General features: G+C 60.7%; 3 protein-coding genes across 11 annotated transcripts in view; 2 read left to right on the forward strand and 1 right to left on the reverse strand.

Annotated features, from left to right (window-relative positions):
- Window positions 1-2,573, forward strand: part of BCAS3 (BCAS3 microtubule associated cell migration factor) — a 584,262-nt gene extending 581,689 nt beyond the window's left edge. For 5 of the 8 annotated variants that reach the window (XM_032871859.1, XM_032871862.1, XM_032871866.1 and 2 more), the window contains one exon: window positions 1,767-2,573. In XM_032871859.1, the coding sequence (XP_032727750.1) occupies window positions 1,767-1,915 (149 nt within the window). In that variant the 3' untranslated portion in view covers window positions 1,916-2,573. The remainder of the gene's footprint in view (window positions 1-1,766) is intronic. The other 3 variants (XM_032871860.1, XM_032871863.1, XM_032871865.1) reach the window with 1 other exon arrangement.
- Window positions 2,574-3,246: 673 nt separating this feature from the next.
- LOC116875961 (putative cuticle collagen 145) lies at window positions 3,247-9,732 on the reverse strand. Its single transcript, XM_032871801.1, has 3 exons — window positions 9,698-9,732; window positions 9,107-9,516; window positions 3,247-3,542 (listed from the first exon to the last, which is right to left on the reverse strand). Exons 1-3 carry the CDS (start codon window positions 9,730-9,732, stop codon window positions 3,247-3,249), a joined length of 741 nt encoding a protein of 246 aa, XP_032727692.1.
- On the forward strand, window positions 9,680-19,143 carry TBX2 (T-box transcription factor 2). Of its 2 annotated transcripts, XM_032871871.1 has the most exons (8): window positions 9,680-10,412; window positions 11,529-11,796; window positions 12,759-12,905; window positions 14,097-14,173; window positions 14,272-14,435; window positions 14,905-15,542; window positions 17,714-17,767; window positions 17,819-19,143. In XM_032871871.1, exons 1-8 carry the CDS (start codon window positions 10,018-10,020, stop codon window positions 18,164-18,166), a joined length of 2,091 nt encoding a protein of 696 aa, XP_032727762.1. In that variant the 5' UTR covers window positions 9,680-10,017; the 3' UTR covers window positions 18,167-19,143. The 2 variants fall into 2 exon arrangements, with proteins under 2 accessions (XP_032727762.1, XP_032727761.1); XM_032871870.1 differs by having other exon boundaries at window positions 9,681-10,412; window positions 17,714-19,143.
- Window positions 19,144-20,476: the final 1,333 nt, after the last annotated feature.

Consider the following 20,476-nt stretch of genomic DNA (forward strand, 5'->3'; position numbering starts at 1 on the left):
GGCACACAGTCTGTACTCCCAAATTAGGGTGAGACCAGAGAACAAGCAGGGAAGACAGAGCTCATGTGGTAGCCACCTGTCTTGTTTTCTGTCTGTATCTAGATAACTCTTGATGTATCCCAGGGTCTCTGGCCCAACAGGGAAGCCAGTGCCTCTTGGAGACTGGGACCATCCTCAGGCCCACAGCCTGTGTCCACAGCCGCCCCCCCCCCGCCCCCGCCGCTTCCACTACCCCCTATCTGCTGAGATGTTCCAGTTTCAAGGTTCCAGACATGGCCAGTGCAGCCTGAGGGCCCCTCACCCCTGGGTCATGCCTGCTCTGAAGGAGGGCAGCACAGACTCTCCCACCCCATTCTGTGGCTGCTACAGCTGGGCGACTTCTGTGCTTTGGGGGAGGCCTGTAGGGAGTGGGAGTCAGTGGTTAGTTCCTGGCTGGCTGCCAATGGCCAGACCAAGAGTGAAGGTCATGACTGTTACCCTAATCCAAGCTAGCTGTGCTGCATGTGTGTGGTGGCAGGGGGCCTGGGAGTGGGTGCAGGCTGTAGATGAAGGTCTCAAGCCAGACCAGACAAGTATAACATTCAAGTACACTTGGCTGCTTCAAGTTTGCTTTGAGGTCCTGAGCTCCTGAGGGGGACAAGCAAGACCCCCTTAGTTCTAGGCAGGCATACCTTGCAGGAGAAGAAATTGCAGATCACCACATCTTGGCTTGGGGTAGGCTCCCAGAGTCTTCCCAGGGATGTGTGCCCACGTCTCAGAGCCCACTCTGAGGGACTGAAAGGGGATAGGAACTAGCAATTGCAAAAAGCCAAGAATAATTCCTTCTTCCTTGTATTCTACATGCAGGGAAGTCTGTTCCCAAACCACCTGGCCCAAAACCTATCTTAGGTCAAGAGATTGGTGATTGGGGGTGGGAGGCAGTAAGCTGCCCACAGCTGAATGAGATAGGGCCAGTTGCTCTATCCAAGATGGCAGCTCAGCTGTGGGAGGGCCAGGGAAGGGGCAGTAGATGGGGTGGGAGCCTCCCCGCCTGCTTCCCAGGGCAGCTCTGCATTCTGAGGGGCCCCCAGGACACTGCGGGGGCTAAGAGAAAGGGAGAAAGGAGGCACTGCAAGCAAGCAGGGACCTTCTCTCCATTGGAATAGGCCCCTCTCCAACCAGGCATTCCCTCCTGCAGGGAAACTGGACACTTGCCAGGAGGTGCCAAAGATGAGCGGCGGCCTGGCCAGCAGGCAGACTGTATGGGTCCGAATGAGTGAGCAAGTGAGTTGTTAAGCCAGGGCGGAAGCTCCAGGGAGCAGGCAGGGCCAGGGAGGAGAGGGAGGGACAGATCAGGCAGGGAGGCTGCGGTCCTTGCCATGTTCTGGCTTTTCTCCTGCCTGCCTGACCTGTAGATCCAGGCCTGGAGCCGCTTCTGGAATCGGGGAGCATGCTGGCTGAGCATGAGTGTATGTGCAGGTGTGGGCACGTGTCCCGTGTATGGCAGTGTGGTCCAGACAAATCAGCAGGGTGGCCGGACTTATGTAAAGGGGTTCCCACACTGAGGGACAGACTGTGGCCTAAAACTGGCCTCTGCCAGCCAAGGGAGCTTCTCCCTCCTTTGGCTGTGAACTCCCTGTGACCGGAGCTGCTGCCTGGCCCATCTGGGGAGCAGGTGGGGATCCCCCCTGTGGAAGGTGCCTCCAGGCAGACAGCGCGGCCCAGGGTGTGCCCCAGCCCCTCAGACTCCATTCTGACCAGGCCTGGTCCTCTCCTCTGTCTTGCAGAACTACAGCGAGAGGGAAGCATCGAGACACTGAGTAACAGCTCAGGCTCCACCAGCGGCAGCATCCCACGAAACTTCGATGGCTACCGGTCTCCACTGCCCACCAATGAGAGTCAGCCCCTCAGCCTCTTCCCCACCGGCTTCCCGTAGTACCAGCAACCTGCTTCTGACTGGCCGGCCCACTCACCTGCTGGAGGGAGGGGCAGAAGCCCCCCTCTTGGTCCTGCCCTCCAGTCTCTGCTCCTCTTTCACCAACCACCTTCCCCAAGCTTAGTGGCAGCAGCCACCCACCCTCCCCGGATGGAGAAGAGCCCCTTCTCCCAAGCACCTTGGCGCTCTCTGACCTCTGCCCCCCACCAGCGGGGCTGTGGCTGAAGGAGACTCTGCGAAAGTTCTTTCCCCTCCTCCGTTTGCACATGGTGTCCTGTACTGGATCCGCTTTTGTATCTTCTAACCATACCCACGGGGTGCGGGGAAGGGGAGAAAGAGTGGATGGCCCGGCTGGGCATTTTGACCCTGAACGGACAGCCCCAGCCCACTCCTGGCTACAAGATGCACTGCCCAGTTTCCCTTGGCCAACCTCCCTCTGGCGTGAGGTAAACTGAGGCCCAGAGTATTAGGGAAGGAGGAAGGAAGGAGAAGCCTCCCCCTGCCTCTTTTCTTTCCCCTTTGGCTCATGGGAAGGATTTGTCGTTCTTGTCTGTAAGCCCTCTTACCCTGGTCCTGTGCTGTCCAGTGAAGGAAATCGTGGTTAATAAGGCCCTGTCAAAAAGTGCACGTCTTGTCCAATAAATCACGCTACAGTTGGTGTCCGTCCCTGCGTCGCTGGGGTCACAGTCCTCTCCAAGCCCTGAGCAGAGTCCTGTGGATCTGACCATGTGTCCCGCTACCAGCACCCCCTGCCTCAACATGAGTGACTGATTGGAGGGTCAGTGAGTGGGTAGGAAGGAGAAGGAGAATGTTTGCTGTGCAAGTTGTGTAGGGCCGGATTTAAGTTCATTCTCCAAACTTCTTGCTGGTTCCAGAGCCAGTGAGTTCTGGAGGCACCACACAGGCCAGGAGCCCCCCGCGCCCCGGCTGTGGCAGTCAGGGCCAGTAAGGTCCTTGACATGTGCTAGGCTGGGGGCAGGGGTGGTGCTGCTGGGGGACAGAAAGCCTGAAGATGCTAGCCTTCTCGTTGGGGCAGGCACCTTGTAATTGCTTCTCTTTTCAAACTCAGAGGGTGGAAGGGTGGTCAGGTATAGGCAGGTCTCATGAATCCTGGCTGGAACCTTGGATGATAGGTTCCTGATTCCCACCCCTTCCCAATTCTGGACCTGAAGTGAAAGGCAGGAAGGAGACCAGAATAGGAGGAGCAAAAAGGGGTGTTGAGCAGGAAGGAGACTAATGCCATCCCCAGTTCCCCCTCTTCCCTGAGAAGCCGGCGAGGCCTGGGAGGATTGAAGGAAACCCACTGAGTCAGGTGTGGTTTGGGGTAAAGTTTAATGTAACAGCCTTGGAAGAGTTGAATTCACAAGCAGGGGTTCCCGTGTGACCGTCCAGCTGGAGCCGGCGTAGCTCCAGAGGCCTCTGCCCCCTTCGCGTGCACCCCATGACATCTGAGAAGAGATTTCATCCTCAGTTCCCGCCACCTGGTCAGTTGGGCCTATTGGGAGAAGCCGGACCTGAATCACGGTGGGCTCTGCAGGCTGAGTAGATGGCCTTCTGGAGCTGGGGTGGCTCAAGCCAGTCCCTCCTGTCTGGGGCCGGCAGTTGCGGTAAGGAATCACAGGCCGTGCTGGGAAAGGCATGTTGGGGCCATAAGGAGGTCTGGGCACGGCCAGTGGGGGCTGCCAGACTGCAGCAGCTTTCCCCCCATTTCAGCTGAAGCCGAGATCTTGACGTGGCTGGCACAGCCCCAACCCCCCACCAGAGCAGGGTTTCAGTCCCAAAGAGGCAGCGACAGGGCTGCAACCAGGCTTCCTGTGCATCCTACCCATGGCCTGGCTCCCTGGTGATGGGTCCCAAACTCTAGGAAAGGTGAGCTCCTCTGAATCCACGTGGGTTCGTGGGTGGGGCAAAGACGGAGAGCGGGCAGCTCGCTCCAACCATGCGGGGAACTGGCGGGCAGCTTAGAGTCAGGAGTCCTCCCTGGCTCAGCCCTTTCCCTCCAGGGGGGTGCAAAACATCTGTGGCCTCCTCCAGTCAGGGAAAGTTGTGGGTGTAGGGCTGGACTTGCCGGCTGAGCTTGCAGGACAATCTGGTTATTCATCTGCTCACAGCCAGGGCAAGTCTTTGAATATGTGGGGGAAGGGGGAGGATAAGAAAGGCCAGATAAGCTGGCCCCATGGCGGCTGCCACAGAACTCGGGTTATCAGAGAGGCCTTGGGCCTGGCCCCTGGCTAATTGGGGAGGTTATGGACCCTGCCACAGCCTGTAATCAGCTGGAAGTGAGATCTGGGCCCCTAGGTGGGGGACTGTACTGCCTACTGGCCCCCAAGCAGCCAGCCTCCTATCCTCTAGTGATAACACCAAGGGCAATCTTCACCTCACCCTCCCCAGCAGCCCAGCAGACCTCCATGATGCCATCACCTAGGAGTCCATCAGAACATGCATCTAATTGTGGCCTGACCGAGTGACCTTGAGGGAGCCATGTGACCTCCCTGATTCTCACAGTGCTACCTGCTCCAAGGGCAAATTACCGTGGACTTTCTCTCAGTCTGATGGAGGAAAAAATATCTTCATGGTCTGAGGAGGCTGATGGGAGCTGGGGTGGTAGCTCAAAGAGGGAGGGCACTGGCTGGGATTGATTTGAGAAAAGGCCCAGTGGTCCCAAGGCAAATCCAGGAGCGCAAGTACTCCGTCAAACAGCAGCATCAGCTGTGGAAGCAAGCAGAGGCCAGAGTAGGCAGATGCCAGTTTGGGGTTGGAAAGGGTTCTCAGGGGCTGATTTTTCTGATTTGCACAGACCAGAGAATTTCTAAACTAGAAGGTACTTAAAAGAGTACTGCTCAGTCCTGATTTTGTAGATGAGAAGCCAGAGCCCCAGAGAAGGCTCGGGCCTTCCACAGGGTTGCAAAGTCGCACAGCAGATCTGACCTCTTGTCTGCTCCTTGCTGCCTCCTGTGCTCTTAAGAGGGCTGGATTCTGTTCTGTGCTGACCTCCCTGTCCTGCGCCCCCACACACAATCCAAGACTCTGATCCCACTCATCTCCATCCCCTACCCCTAAGAGCTTCCAGACCCTGGCTTTTGAAGCTACTCCCCGTCCCTGTGTAACTTGGAAATGCAGCCTCCTCCTGCACACCTAGAGTCAGAAACTCTAGGGACAAAGGGAGAGAGCCTCTCCTCTGTCCTGTAGTTAAAACAAGAGCTCAGCCTGAAAGTGGGGCTGAAGTCTCAGTGTTGCCTTGCTGTGTAAGTGGGGGAAGCTCTCAGGACAGCAGTGACAGCACCAGCTTCTAAGGAGTGGATGTGCCCTTGCTCTCTTCTAAGGTCCCAAGGTCCCATCCCAGCTCTGCCACTGGTAGCTGCGTGACCTTGGGTAAATTACTGCCCTCTGGGCTTCAGGGTCCTCATCTGTAATATAGGGGGAGAGGTGCGCGTCCTACCAAGAAGAGCAACCAGGCTGAATCAAGCAAAGAGGAAGTTATCGGTTAAAAAGGCAAAAGTTTGGTTGGAGGCCCGGAGGCTGACCGGACAGCGAAATAGCTCTACCTCGGGAAAGAGAGGGCGCGTACGACCCAGCTGGAACCCTGATTGTGGGGCGCTGTCCCCCACGACGCTGCGCCAGGAAATCCCGGGCCGCTCCCTGCGAAAGCGTTTGAGAAAGCGAATCCCGACCCTGGCGAGCGCGCGCAGGCCAGCCCCGCCCCTCTCTCGCAGGTGGGCTGGTCTTAGGGGTCCTTTAAGCGATTTGCCCCCTCTCTCAAGCCCCGAGGCAGCATGGCCCGCTCGCGCCGCCGTAATCCCAAGCAACCGCACCCACCATTTCACAAGTGCGCGTCCACGCACTCGCAGTTTCACAGACGTACACCTCACTTTGGCCCATCCCTGCTCCCAAGCGGACCGCGGCCACCAGTGGACTAAGACCCCAGAGCCGCTAATAGTCTGGAGTTCCCAGCGTTATAGGGTCCCCAAAACTCCAGGGGACGTCGTCCAAAGGCCGGAGGGGACGCACCCTCGGTTGCGGGCTGGCGCACCTCGCCCTAGGGTGTAAAGCGACCCCCTTCAAAGGCCGGGTAAGTCCGGAACCTGAGCGGCCAGGAGGGGCCTCGTCTTCGCGTTCGCCTGTAAGACTGGGGACTGGGCCACACAGGCAGTCTGCCCAGGCACTTCCCGGGACCTAACCGGAAAAAGTGGCCCCGCTGCCTTTCCTGGAGCAAGGCGGGGGCCACCGGGCGGGCCGGGAACAGGTCGGGCCTCCCGCTCTCCCCACGCCCCCCACCCCATCCCAGCCACTTGGCCCGACCCTGCGCGGGGTAATTGGGTCGGGAGGGAGGCGTCGGGCGGGCGGCGACTCCAGAGAGACTGCGCGCCTGTCAGCCGCAATTTGTCTAAGTGGACGGGACAGGCCGGGCCGCTGCGGGCCGGGGTCATCGAGGCCGCGGCCCCCACCCCAGCCAGACCCGGGACCGCGGGGGAGCCGGGTCCGGCCGCTAAACGGGGCTGGCTGGCGCCAAGACTCCGGGAGGCGCGGGTCCGGCCGGGAAGCGGGGATGGGAAGCAACTCCGTGTCTACCCCCGCCCCACCACACACACGCGCGCGCACACACACACGCACGCACGCCGCGCCAAGATAGGGACAGACGTCCAGTGGCACCTCCGCTGCTGGTTACACGGATAGGCCACACACGTCACCTGAGCTCAGCCCGGGCACAATCATCTCTTTAGTTCTCCTCTCAGGACAGGGCCCCGTTACCCGACGCTCGTCGCCTGCGCCACCCGACCATATACCCCTAAGCCATGCACGCGGGCGCACGCAGATCCACATCCAGTCACACAGAGAGCAAAGACACCGGCGAGGCCCAACCCGGGGAAGGTCCCAATAGTGGCCCCTGACGCCGCGAAATGTTAGGGGGCCAAGGACAGACGGGCGGTCCAACATGGCTTGGGACCAAGGCACCACCCGGCCGAGGCCGCCCCCCTCCTGATTTTCTAGTTGTGGGAAGCGCGGAGCGTACTGAGGGCGCGCAACTACCCGCGGGAGGCCGGGAGGCCCGCGCCCTCCCGACGCCCGGGCCCGGGACTGCCTGGGAGAGGGAGGGGCGGCTGAGCGCGCGTCCCCCGCCCGTCTGCGGGGCCCGACCGATGCGAAGTGACAGGGGCCGGAGCTTTGTTGTGGAACCTCGGCCGCCTGGCGCCAGCCGCCCCCGCCCGTGCCCTCCCCCTCCAGCCCCGGGCGGCTTGCGAGGCGCCCCCCAGGGCCTCTTAAAGAGACACGAACTCTCAGCCCCGGGACCCCCCCCCCCCCCAGGCGCCTGTTCCTGTCTACGTGGGGTAGACCCAGGTGGGGGAGGGGCCGAGCTGGAGCTTGGGAGACTCGAGGCGCCGCTCGGAGGCCTCATGGGCCTCCCCTGCGTGGGTTTCCGAGGAGCCAAGAATATTTCTCGGTGGAGAGTTTGGTTGACGGGCGGGGAGGGGGTAAATTCCGAATCTTGAGAGTGCCTATAGCAGGACCTCGGGTTGGCTGTGGGATGGAAAGGCAGGACAGAGGACGGGGGGCCTGGCCGGAAACAGCCTGTGGCGGCGGGAGGGCAAGATGTTGACCCAGTGGCTGTGGCCAGGTGGGATAGTGGTTCCCCAATGCAGCCATGCATGCACTGTCTCCAGGGTTCTTCAGCAAACAACCCAGGTCCGCGTGTTTCGAACTCTCCGGGCCTTGGACCCCTGGACCAGATGCGGACCTTTCCCAGGAAAATGTCCAAATTGCACAGTTAGATGCACACACATTCTTACAAGTACGAAAGTAATGTACACCCATGACTTTGTAAATATATTCACGGATTCCCGGCCCGTCCCCGGATTCCTGACTATGGAACGCTGTCCTATTATCTGGTCACCTCACCGACGACGCAAACATGCCCACACACGTCCCTCCCCGAGGGGCCATATCCCGCCTAAATGGAGCCGTCACGACTTTCCCTGTGCAAAGCTGCAACGGATTCTGCCCCATCTGCGTAGACTGCGCAGCACAGAGTGGAAGATTCGTTCTGGACAGAGAGGAGGCACTCAGAGAGTAGCGACCCAGCCAGGAACAGGGTAGTGAAGAGAAACCCTGTGGGGGCGGCGCTCGTTTGCAAGCCAGGTAAGGGAGCTGTGAAAGGACTGGCTTGGAAAAGTAGAAAAAAGGTCGGGAGGCCAAACCCCTCTGGCCGGTCCCTAATCTGCATTGCTCCAAGCCATCAGGCTTTCCATGCCAGGTCCAAGTGTGCAGCGACAAGGTGCCCTCTGACTGGGTGTGTGCAGTGGCTGGGCAGTGTTGCCTGGGTCACTGTGGGATGTGGGCTGCACGCGCCTACCACGCGGGCACAGCGCCCGCGCCGGCCGAACTCACCCACACTTATATAGGATGTGCGGGCAAGAGTGCCATCCATGTGTAGTCTGTGGTCCTTCTTGTCCTTTAGAACGTGACCACCAGGAAGAAGTCTGAGTATCAGCTCCCGAGCCCGATTCAAGGCAGGTGTGTGGCCGCTTCACTCACTGGGCGCACTCCTGAAGTTGCGGCTCGCGCCCTGCACAGTGTGCACCACCGTACTGGGCGCAACACGCGCGCGCGCGCACACACACACACACACACACACACACCACGGGGCGGGGGAAATAGTGGGGCTGCCGAAGAACGAAGACTGGGGTGGGGTGGTGGATTCAACCATAGGTGCGCCCAGACACTCCGACCCCCCACACTCGTTGCTCGGAACTACTGAACTTGAGAGACGTACCCTCGAGAGAAACGGAAACAAACTCTTAAGAACGCGGCATAGAGCGGAGAGAAGATGCCGCTGTTTAGGATGAGGGAGACTTGGGTCTCCGGTACCGGATGCGGCGAAAATTCGTTGGGTCGCGGGTCACGGATTTGGGAACCGGGATTGGCCCAGGCCGTGCCGCCCGGTGCTCGGCGGAAGATGCGCACACCTTCCTAGCCCCGAGCTTCTCACGGCTGTCGGGGGGCTCGAGGCTGGATCCGGGACGCAGACAGATACTGGGCTTAATTCAGGGCTTGCCGGGAACTCCACGTTCCTCCTGAGTCTTCCTGAGGGGTGGGGGGCGCGGGCTACGGGGTCCGCGCGTTTCCCGAGCGCCAGGCCGCGTCCCACTCCCGCCCACGCCGGCCCCACCGGGGTTACACCACCGCTCCACTCACCGGCTCCCGCCACCTGGGTTCGGCTCCAGGACCTCGGCCGCCCGCGCCTCCCGACTCGCCCGCCCACCGGCCTCTTTCCAGTCCCAGCAGGAGTGCAGGGGCCCCGGGCTGCGCTGCGGCCGAGAGCGGGGTCGTAGGCCAAGCTGGGGCGCGGGCCAGAGCGGCTGGGCCGCCAGGCGAGGGAGAAGGAGGGCGCCCCCTCTCCTCTCGGGGCCGTGTCAATGCTTTGCACTTGGAGCCTGCGTGCGGCTGGGGGTCCTTCCCCAGGGCTCTGGGACCCGGGCGCCCCCCGCCTCAGGCCCTTTCGGCGGGTCGGGTCGGCCCGCCGCGCTTTTCCGTCCCCGCGCAAGCAGCCGCGGGCGCGGGCGTCCGGGTGGGGGCCGGGGCAGGGGGAGGGGTCTCGGGGCCCGCTGGCCCGTCATTGGTTAATATTTTATTCTGTTGACATGTTTTCTTACTGCTGAGGCTTCCGACACCTTCTCCCCGGCCCCCCCTCCCGGCCGGAGCTTGGCTTGAGCTGTCAAAACCCCGCCCCCGGAGACCCACAATTGGTCCAAAAAGCGTAAAATCAGCAATCAAGGGGGGCCTGGCTCGTTAGCGCAGGGGATCCGAGCAGGGCAGGACATGTGAGATAGTCACAGTTTTCCAGAGATCACGACAAGATCTAACCAGTCGCGCGTGGTCCCCGGCGCCGGAGCGGGCCAGCCCAGCCCAGCCCCGCGCAGAACCCCCGCCACCCCCGCGCCTAGAGCCCCGCGCCCCTCGCCGTGCGCCGGACGGGGAGCCGGGAAGAGCCGCCGCCGCGCCTGCCACCGGGGTCGCCCTTCCTCCGCGCGCGCCGCCGCCCGGGCCGGGGGTCCGAGCCGCGCGCCCCCGGCCCCGGCCCCTGGGCGCCTGGGCCGGATGTCCCGATGAGAGAGCCGGCGCTGGCGGCCAGCGCCATGGCTTACCACCCGTTCCACGCGCCACGGCCGGCCGACTTCCCCATGTCCGCCTTCCTGGCGGCGGCGCAGCCCTCCTTCTTCCCGGCGCTCGCACTGCCGCCCGGCGCGCTGGCCAAGCCGCTGCCCGACCCGGGCCTGGCGGGGGCGGCGGCGGCGGCGGCCGCGGCTGCGGCGGCGGCCGAGGCGGGGCTGCACGTCTCGGCGCTCGGCCCGCACCCGCCCGCTGCGCATCTGCGCTCGCTTAAGAGCCTGGAGCCCGAGGACGAGGTGGAGGACGACCCCAAGGTGACGCTGGAGGCCAAGGAGCTGTGGGACCAGTTCCACAAGCTGGGCACCGAGATGGTCATCACCAAGTCCGGGAGGTAGGGCGGCTGGCTGGCCGGCGGGCATGCAAGCGGGAGGGCAGGCTGGGGACCCGACAGCACCCACCGGCGCCGACCCGGCCGCTCGCAGCTCCCGGCTCCGGCCGGGCGCCACGCTTAGCTCCCACAGACAACCAAGTTGACTTTTCTCATTTAGCACTGAGCGAATTTTTTTAAAACTAAAACACCAAAGTTACCCGAATGAAACAAAACGAAAACACGCTCCTAAATAATAGTCCCAACCTTTCTGAGTCTCAAAGCCGAGGAGGCCCCGCGGCTCGGCCGGGCGGGTCTCCGAGATCTCGGTTGTGGCTCCTCAGCCCTGCCGCTTGGCTCTCCTGCCTCCGGGTCTGGTTCTCGGAACTCTGAGGAGATGCAGCATCTCCCCGACCGTCCTCTGACCCGGGAACCCAGAATGAAACTCACACCATGCTAGGCTCAGGCTGGCCAGCGGATTCCAGCCCGCCATTCCGTTCTGGCAGTAAGCCCCAAGCGGGCCCAGCTGCAGCCTGACCTGGGCTGGGAGCCTTGTCCAGGCCCGAGGAGTGAGAAGCCCCCTACTCACACACTGCTCCAGCCTTAAACACTGAAGAAAATCACAGTCCCCAGCCCCTCCACCGTTCAACTCAGCCATCAAGAATCCAGGCCTCAGGTTCACCCTCTTCCCCCGAAACGCAAGGTTCTTGTTGGGCTGTAACCCAGTTCCCAAGCAAATATCTTCTGGTTTTATTTTTGGGAGTTTCAGTCCCAGTGGGCATATCCCCCAAGTGAATTTGGGGGAGATTCAAAAGAAGCAGGTGTATTTCCAGGGGGCCTGGGTTTTCTGGACATTGACTTTCATCTCAGATGAGGGAGAAAGACAGTCACCAAACCTGAGGATGTGAGGATAGGGCCCATGGGAAACCATATAATAAGAAAGGGTTTGACCAGCGGAAATGGGCTCCCCCAGGCATAACAACCACAGGTGGGGTCTCCCAGGCAGTCGTATGAGGGCAGAGCAGCGACAACAGGGAAACCCAGATGGGGAAGCTCCTGGCAGTAGTGTATGCCTGGAGAGTGGGGTCCTCAGAAATAAAACCGGGTTCCACGGAGTCTTCCCCTTTCCCTTTCTCGCAGGCGGATGTTTCCTCCCTTCAAGGTGCGAGTCAGCGGCCTGGACAAGAAGGCCAAGTACATCCTGCTGATGGACATTGTGGCCGCTGATGATTGCCGGTATAAGTTCCATAACTCACGCTGGATGGTGGCGGGCAAGGCCGACCCAGAGATGCCCAAACGCATGTACATCCACCCGGACAGCCCGGCCACGGGAGAGCAGTGGATGGCCAAGCCTGTGGCCTTTCACAAGCTGAAACTGACCAACAACATCTCCGACAAGCATGGCTTCGTGAGTGCTGGGCAGGCGCAGGGAAGGGGGTCGGACACTGCATCCGGCTCCGCAGGGGGTGGGGGCAAGAGAGCAGGCAGCGGGGATTCCCCAGAGGGGAGCGCTGGCCGAACCCTCAGAGTGCCCCTGCTCGGGTCACTGCCCTGTGGCCCATGCTGGCTGAGCCTGGGCCCAGAGGGCTTCGCTCTGAAGGCCTGGGGAATGAAGGGGTTGTGGGGCGGCAAGCTTCAGGCTGCTCACAATCTCGGCTGGGGTCAGGCCTTCCAAAGCTCTTCCTAGAGCCCAGCGGGAGGGAGGTGTGACCGGGACTCATTTGTGCAGCCTCTGGTCTTTAACTGCTGAGTTTGGAAGTCCTGTCCCCGACCTCAGCTTTTCTTCACCCTTCCCCTTGACCCATGTCCCCATTTCCCCCCCAAACTAGGAGATTCAAAAGTTAAACCAGCCCCCTTCACATCCTAAGACTCCTTTCCCTCCTCCTACAGGCAGATGCCCCACCAGGAGGAGGGAGTTTGGGGGTTCTCCGTTTCTTCCTGAGCCAGGCCCCGCAGTGAATGGGAGGGGGGAGTTGGGGCAAAAGGGACTGCCCATTGTTGAGCCCCTGGAAGGTCCAAATCTTCTGTCCGTGGAGTTACTAGGGGCTTAACAATGAGCCCAGGAAGAGAGGTTAAGAGTGGAGTTTTATTGGGTTTTTATTTTGTTTTATTTGTTTTCAACTGGGATAAATTTTTTAAGTGGAGAGAGAAAGAAACTGCAATAAAGAAAACTGAGGGGAAAAAATAGAAGAAAAAGAAATATAGGCAAGAAAAAGAGCAGAGAACACAGGAGAAAATCGCCAAGGAGTGGGTGGAGGAGGCAGACGAAGAAAGAGACAGAAAGACTTGGAAAGAGGTGGGGTTTCCAGGGAGTAGAAATGCTGGGGCCAAAGGCTGGGGGCTGCCGACTGACCCGCATCCTCCCCACAGACGATCCTGAACTCCATGCACAAGTACCAACCGCGCTTCCACATCGTGAGAGCGAACGACATCCTGAAGCTGCCCTACAGCACCTTCCGCACCTACGTGTTCCCCGAGACCGACTTCATCGCGGTCACTGCCTACCAGAACGACAAGGTGCGCTGCGTGGGCAGCGGGCCCAGTTCCTGCACCAACACTCCCTTACACCTGCAGGCTACAAATCTTCACTCATTACCCCGCTGAGCCCCCAGGACCCACCCTGCACCCTCACAGCTCCCTCCCCCGCACCGAGACTTACACTGTAAGCGCAGCACCCACTGAAATCCCCCAGGCTCCCTCCCAATTCCGCGACAGGTACACACAGGCTCCCCCAGCGCGGGAACAGCTGGGCTCTTGTTTGGGTGGGGATGTTTACTTAGCAATTAGCAAAGACCCTGGACTGCGCTGACATTTTTACATTTTATTCGTTTATTTCTTGGCTCGGAGATGGGGATTTAAATGAAGAGAGGAAGCCAGAGGCAATCTGCCCTGGCTTTTTGGAGGCTGGGAAACCAGCAATAGGAACCTAGGGCCCAGAGGGCGGGACAGGTGACACAGGTTCCTAAAGTCCCCCTCCCCCATCCGTCCAGGCCCTGAACCCCTTGAGAAGTGTTTAGAGACTTTTCTTTTAAGTTAAAGGGGTTTTTCTTCTTGCTGCCTTTCTACACTCTCTCTCTAGAGGGGCAGAGAAGCACTCCCTCTGGGCCTGTGCCCATGTGTACCCCTCTCCGGAGAGTGTCCAAGTGCTCAACCGGTCATTCTTTTTGTCTTTGTGAAACGATGTGTACGCGGGTAGGCGGGCAACCTTTTGGGCGCCTTGGGTAGGTGTGGAGGTGTGTGGATTCCTTTGGTTCCGTGGCACGTGTTTGTTTTGTCTGTGTGTACTTGCGTGTGCGCGGGCCCGTGAGTGTGATTTGCGCCTGTGGCGTGGACCAGCATGTGCTCTGCTGTCCCTGTCCGCGCCTGCTCCTACTCCGGGTTTGTTTAACCTGAGTGACCGAGCGGGCCCGGGTGCATGCTTAGGCAGATCCCGACTCTGCGCACAGCTTTGGGCTTGTGTGTGCAAGATAAGAGAATATGCCTCGAATGAAGTTTTTGGAGGAGGAAAGACCCTGTGGCTTCCCGCGAGGCCCGCCAGCCGGCCTCACCTCGCATTCCGTCTGGAAGCATCCTGTCCCAGGCGGGCGGGGACCAGGTGGACCTTCGCCGGGCTCTCCTCCGCGCCGGCAGCCTCTGACCTGGGGGTGCCCCAGGCCAGGCTGGAGGAGCCGCTTCCTGACCTGACGCCGCCTCCTCGGTCCCCCGCAGATCACGCAGCTGAAGATCGACAACAACCCGTTCGCCAAGGGCTTCCGCGACACCGGGAATGGGCGGCGGGAGAAAAGGTGAGGGGCGAGCCGGGCGGCTCTGGGGAGGGTGCCGGAGCGAGCAGGCCGCGGGGTGGTGCGCGCGCCTCTGACCCGCTCCCTCCGCTCATCCCCAGGAAGCAGCTGACGCTGCCGTCCCTGCGCCTGTACGAGGAACACTGCAAGCCCGAGCGCGACGGCGCGGAATCGGACGCCTCGTCTTGCGACCCCGCCCCCGCGCGGGAACAGCCACCCTCCCCGGGGTCAGCGCCTAGCCCCCTGCGCCTGCATCGGACCCGAGGTGAGGGTCGAGTGGTCGGACCGGGGGTGGAGGAAGGGCGGAGGGGAGGGCTTCCTCCGGGGGCCCGGCTGGCCCTTTGCTGAGCCTCGGGTAACCGGGTAACCGTACGGCCTGGGGGAAGCGTCAGCACCGTGTCTGGGTTGGGGCACCCGATCCAGGCCTTCCCTGGGAGGGTGGTCCCCGATAGCTAGAAGATCTGGCTGGACTCCGAGCCAGGCCCCGGGCGCTGTGTGACTCTGGGAGTGAGTTTCCTTTACATGGCTCAGTTTCTCCAGCAGTAAATACGGGGCCTTAAATTAGGTGACCTGCAACTGCCCCCTGCCCGAGAAGGAGCTAGAAGCTCCTCGGACGCGGCTTCCCTGAGAGCGGGTCTTTCCCAGTCTCTCCGACCCGGCCCAGATGCCGGGGTTGGCCTCGTGGGTGTGTCTTCCCGGGCCCCTGTGACCTCGCGCGTCCTCTCTTCCCGCAGCCGAGGAGAAGTCGTGTGCCGCGGACAGCGACCCAGAGCCGGAGAGGCTGAGCGAGGAGCGCGCGGGGCCAGCGCTAGGCCGCAGCCCGGCCCTGGACAGCGGCAGCCCCTCTCGCTTGACCGAACCTGAGCGCACCCGGGAGCGGCGCAGCCCCGAGAGGGGCAAGGAGCCGGCCGAGAGCGGCGGGGACCGCCCGTTTGGCCTGCGGAGCCTGGAGAAGGAGCGCGCCGAAGCGAGGCGGAAGGACGACGGGCGCAAGGAGGCGGGCGAGGGCAAGGAGCCGGGCCTGGCGCCGCTGGTGGTGCAGACGGACAGTGCGTCCCCCCTGGGCGCCGGACACCTGCCGGGCCTGGCTTTCTCTGGCCATCTGCACGGGCAGCAGTTCTTCGGGCCGCTGGGGGCCGGCCAGCCGCTCTTCTTGCACCCGGGACAGTTCGCCATGGGCCCCGGAGCCTTCTCCGCCATGGGCATGGGTCACCTGCTGGCCTCGGTGGCGGGCGGCGGCGGCAGTGGTGGAGGAGGTGGGCCAGGGACCGCCACGGGGTTGGACGCCGGCGGGCTGGGTCCCGCGGCCAGCGCGGCAAACAGCGCCGCGCCCTTCCCTTTCCACCTCTCCCAGCACATGCTGGCATCTCAGGTAAGGCCTGTGATCGGGAGGGAGAAAGAGTGAGGTGGGCATAGGGCCTGAGGGTGCCATGGGCGCTCTGAGTTCCCAGCTGGCAATGACTCTGTCCTGGGGAGACCCAACAGACACTCTCCAGGATGCCTAGATTCAGGGGAGACTAAGACTGTAGGTCTAGGGTCTGGCCAGGGCACTGTTTCTTACTTGTGTCTGACTCTTGACGAATCCCTGACTCTCTTTGGGGTTCCTTCCCTATGCCTCAAGCACAGAGTGGAACCCATTAGGCTCTTCCTCTGACAGACTGGATTTGCTTCTGACTTTGGGAAGGCCGCTTTCCTGGCCTCAGGACACTTCTCTTGGAGGCAAAAGCTCTTGGCTCACTGTGAGTCCCTGAAAGGCTAGGATGCCTGGAAAAGGGGAGTAGAAACATTTGCAATATTTTCTGAACAACTGAAGGCCACAAAGACCCACCTCTCAGATGACTCTGGCTCCTTTCAAGCCCTCTAGGAAGTCCTCTGACCTGACAAAGGACAGGGCTGTTCCTTCCCCCTACCTTGAGTCTCCCAACTCCTTCAGCCACATATCTCAGGAAAGAGGGGTTCAGTTCCCCAGGTCCAGGCTGAAATTCTGAGCTCCCAGGGGAGACTCTGAAACTGGCCAGCAGCAAAATGCGGAGATCCCATGGGGAGAGCGGCCTCTTTGGTTGTTTGGGTGGAATATTCCCTGTGGAAAGATTTGGAATCTCTACATTCATTTTCTTCCCTCTGAGGTTTCTGGCAAATTGAACCCTTGAGATCTTATCTTAAGGAAAGGAAAATAGGAGTTCAGGTCTGAGAAGACTCCTTTGGTTCTGAAGCAAATATTTTTAAGGGAGGGGGAAGGGGTTTCTGAAATGGGTTTTTAACAGAGCTCAGTGTCAGGGATGTGTGGAGTGAGTGAAGCACTCACATCATGTGTGTGTGGCTCTGAGATGGCAAGGAAGCCTCGGGAAAATGGAAAATGGAACGTAGGGCCTGGAGGTTTAACCTGCATTCTTGATTCTGTGTGTATGTGAATGCCTCCTCCCCAGCATGGGCGTCCGAGAGGTCTTGCGGAAGTCAGGCCTTCCAGATACAGCCTGGGCCACAGGTGCAGGGCCAGGTGGAGAATACCCAGCACTCAGGAGGCTTCATGCCAGTGGTTAAGTTCCTGAGCCAGGGTAGCCTGCCCCTAGCCCTCAGGTAGAGCCAATTTTGGCGTGATCTGAAGCCTCCCTCCTTCCTCCCCACCTGAGATGCCAGGACTGAATGCTCAGTAGAATTGACCTTCTCGGGAAGGATATTTGCTCATTCCTGACTAAGCTACTTCTTTCCTTCTCCCTGCCTGAGCCAGGCCTGAGACTCCCGGGAAGCCCAGGGCAATCAGCTCCCTGCACTCCTCCCCATACCTCCATACTCCGGGGAGGGAGCCATTATCTCAAAGGTCAGCTAATCCAAAAGTCAGGCCTCATGGACTCAGATGGGTGTTTTTCTGGGGTTTCCTGGCTACTGTGCTCTCCACAGGCAGACTTTGCATTCCTTCCTCAGCTGCCACTGAGGAGCCGCCAGGAGTTCTCTGTAGAATATCCAGGCCAGTTTATAAACGGATTGGCATCTATGCTCTTCTCCTGGCCCAGGCAGGAGATCGCTGGGCAGGCAGGCAGGTAAAAGGAGAATTTATAGGGCTCCTCCCCTCTCCTGCCTGTGCTTCCTCAGTCCTTTGGGGGCACCTCCAGAAAGAAGGGCTGGGGAAGACCGTGTTCTAAGTGAGCAGAACTTCCCAAGACAGCCAAATATGCCTGCTTGCCACCTGGCTTTCTGCCTGCCCAGTTTCCTGCCTCCAGGCCCTTGCCCATGCTAGTGCAGCCACCTCGCGTGTCTTTCTCTCACTCTTACTGTAATACCTGGCCCAGAGCTTGATGGCGCCAGACCTTTGCATCATACTCAGAAGTGAGCGCCCTTCTAACTGGGTTTGGCCACAGCACAGGGGCTCATGCCTACCTGTGCTGCTTGGGGTTCGGGTTCTGGGAGCTCTGGGCTTATATTCCTAGAAACGTAGGGCAGGGATGGCTGGCGGTAGCACCACCCCCAGGACCCAGCTTACCCTCGGAACACCTCTGGCAGGATGCCTAACCCTTGTCTTGTTTTTTTTTGTTTTTTTTTTTTCAGGGAATCCCAATGCCCACTTTCGGAGGCCTCTTCCCCTACCCCTACACGTACATGGCAGCTGCTGCGGCTGCGGCCTCTGCTTTACCCGCCACCAGTGCTGCGGCCGCAGCTGCCGCCGCCGCAGGCTCCCTGTCCCGGAGCCACTTTCTGGGCAGTGCCCGGCCCCGCCTGCGTTTCAGCCCCTACCAGATCCCGGTAACTATCCCGCCTAGCGCCAGCCTCCTCACCACTGGGCTGGCAGCGGAGGGCTCCAAGGCTGCAGGCGGCAACAGCCGGGAGCCCAGCCCCCTGCCGGAGCTAGCTCTCCGCAAGGTTGGGGCCCCTTCCCGGGGTGCCCTGTCACCCAGCGGCTCAGCCAAAGAGGCGGCCAGTGAACTGCAGAGCATCCAGAGACTGGTGAGTGGGCTGGAGAGCCAGCGAGCCCTCTCCCCCGGCAGGGAGTCGCCCAAGTGAGGGGGCTGCCCAGCTGCTCCGCTGCCACGCAGACCTCCCGGGCTGCCTGCCCCTGCTGCTTGGGACGTGTACAGCACAGAATGGGTATTTATTTAAATAAAGGAGCAAAAGCAGGCTGCAGCAGCCGGAATAGAGGCCCGACCAGCCATCCGGGGCCTGGGACATTTCCCTGGGCCTCACAAGGAATCCGGCTGCCGGGAACACAGTCGCTTAGGAACCACTGGTCACGGTCCAGATCTGCTCCAGTGTCAAGGTGGTATTGGCCAGGGGCCCCTCTGGGTCCTCCAGCGCTGTGGGGAGGCCTCGTCCTCCCGCCCATCTGTCTCTTTCAGAGCCAGAAGGTGCAGGAGTCAGGGATGAGAGCCTGGGAGAGAAGCCCAGAGCCCCTAGTCTTGGGCCTGGACCACTTGAGAATCTGCAGTGAGGGATGCTGGGCTCAGTGAAGACTGAAGTCAGTGTAGACTTGAGCTGGGAGGGACCTGTTCTTTTAGTCCTCCCACTTCTTCCCCCTCAAAAGACAGGCGCCCCTCCCACCCCTGGATCAGCGGAGGGAGTGGCACTTCGGCCTTGAGTCTCCAGGGGGGGGGAAAAAAAGATATTTATGAAATAAATGGTAATTTGTGTAAATAAGCTTTAAGGTTCCCAGAATATGCAAATTGGTATTAATTTATTCAAAGGTGTACATTGCTGTGTACATAATATCTAGAGATTAATTCATAGCATTTAAATTTTCTTTTCATTTTACATGAGCATCTATATTGTACAGGGCTGGTTGGGGGCGGGGGGTCCTTGGCTGCGGGAGAAGCCCCGACCCCTGGAGGAACTCCCACCCGCCAGCCCCTCGGCTCCCCCCCCGCCCCCCACGCCCGGGCTTTGCTCGCCCGGCCCGCGGGCTCCACCTCAGGTTTTCACTTTTCGCTACGGAGCGAGACGAAAAGACAAAAACGCGAGAAAACAATAAAACGCTGCAATGCGAAGTGAACGGCGCTGTGCGCTCTGTGGGCCGCGTGGGGCAGGGGGCGCAGCGAGCGCGTAGGGAGGGGCTGGAGGCGGGGACAAAACGTTGGGCGCCCCCTGCTCGGCAGCAGCTGCACCCCGGGGGCGGCAGCGGGCTGGGGCCGCGGGCGGAGCTGCGAGGCCAGGCGGCGCCGGCGAGGGCCGCGGGCTGGGCCGGGAGGCGCCGAGCAGCTTCGAGCCCCCCGCGCTTCGCGCGTGGGCCGCCTCCCGGGCCGGGGGCCGGGCTCCCTCTGCTGGCCACTCGCCTCTGGCCGCCGCCCCAGCCACTCCGCATGGGGATTCCGGGCTCCCTCTCTGGGGCTCCGGAGTGGAAACGCATGCCCTTTTAGCGCCTCTGGGGAGCTGGAGCTGGGAAGATGGCTGCACCCTACGCCCTCTCTCCCTTTAAGGAGCTTGGCCGAGGTGTACCCAAAACCGTGGGCGCTAGAATCCTTTTCCATCTCTCTGCCTCCTGAACCTCAAAAAGAAATAATTCTCGGGGCGCCTGGCTGGCTCAGTCGGTAGAGCATGCGACTCTTGATCTCGGGGTCCTGAGTTCGGACCCCTGTGGGTGTAGGGATTATTTAGCAAAAAAGAAGAGGAAAGAAACATTTCCCCTTGTCAGGGTTGTTGACTAGAGTGTCAGAATCTAACCTGAGAGTTCTCCCGTCTAACTCATCTAGATCTCTCTTGGGGGTGTGAGGAGTGTGGGTCCATAGGCTACTACCTCTCCTGCCTCAGTTTTCCCTGGTATAATAAAGGGTTCGGGCTGGGGTGTCCCTGGGAGTCCCACCGTGTTTGTCTCCATCAGGCACGTTCTTCCCCGCCGCCTGCTTCTGCACGGACAGCTGCTGCCCATCCTCAGAGCTCACCTGTGCTTCATTCAGCCAACAGGTGTCTCCAGTCCCAAATCCTAGTACTGGGCCGGGGTGGGAGATGGGCGGTCTCTCCTTTAACCCACCTTTGGGTCTATCTATTTATGCGTCACGGGGCGGCCATCTCCTTCCCAGCCTCCCCTTTAAGCCTTGGGAGTCCGTGCAGCCCAGGACGGACACACTGCCTGCCCATCTAGGGCACTTTGGGGGCGGGAAGCACGGGTCCCCAACTCACCAGGAACACCAGGAATGGTGAGATGAAGGACGGGTGAAGGTGGAATTGGGATCGACGGTATCCAGGCCTCCAAGTGCCGTGGACACCTCCGTGGGCCAACGCACTCGCAAGGAAAGAGAACCATGCCCGCCTCTCCCAGGTAGGAAGCTGGACCCAGGCTACGCTGAATTCGGTGAGAGATTTGGCCAGTGAGAGCGTGAAAGG

This window comes from Lontra canadensis, unplaced genomic scaffold (assembly GCF_010015895.1).
Source record: "Lontra canadensis isolate GAN:19392208 unplaced genomic scaffold, GSC_riverotter_1.0 scaffold43, whole genome shotgun sequence".
Lineage (NCBI taxonomy): Eukaryota > Metazoa > Chordata > Mammalia > Carnivora > Mustelidae > Lontra > Lontra canadensis.

Excerpts from the sequence above, each read along its gene's own strand:
- TBX2 (XM_032871870.1), top strand. The coding sequence starts at position 10,018 with ATGAGAGAGCCGGCGCTGGCGGCCAGCGCCATGGCTTACCACCCGTTC. Across the intron at positions 10,413-11,528 it reads GTCATCACCAAGTCCGGGAG|GCGGATGTTTCCTCCCTTCA; the intron begins GTAGGGCGGCTG and ends CCTTTCTCGCAG. Across the intron at positions 15,543-17,713 it reads AGCACATGCTGGCATCTCAG|GGAATCCCAATGCCCACTTT; the intron begins GTAAGGCCTGTG and ends TTTTTTTTTCAG.
- LOC116875961 (XM_032871801.1), bottom strand. The coding sequence starts at position 9,732 with ATGTCCTGCCCTGCTCGGATCCCCTGCGCTAACGA. Across the intron at positions 9,517-9,697 it reads CGGATCCCCTGCGCTAACGA|CGGGCCCCGAGACCCCTCCC; the intron begins GCCAGGCCCCCC and ends ATGACGGGCCAG. Across the intron at positions 3,543-9,106 it reads AACCCAGGTGGCGGGAGCCG|CACGGCCTGTGATTCCTTAC; the intron begins GTGAGTGGAGCG and ends TGCCTTTCCCAG.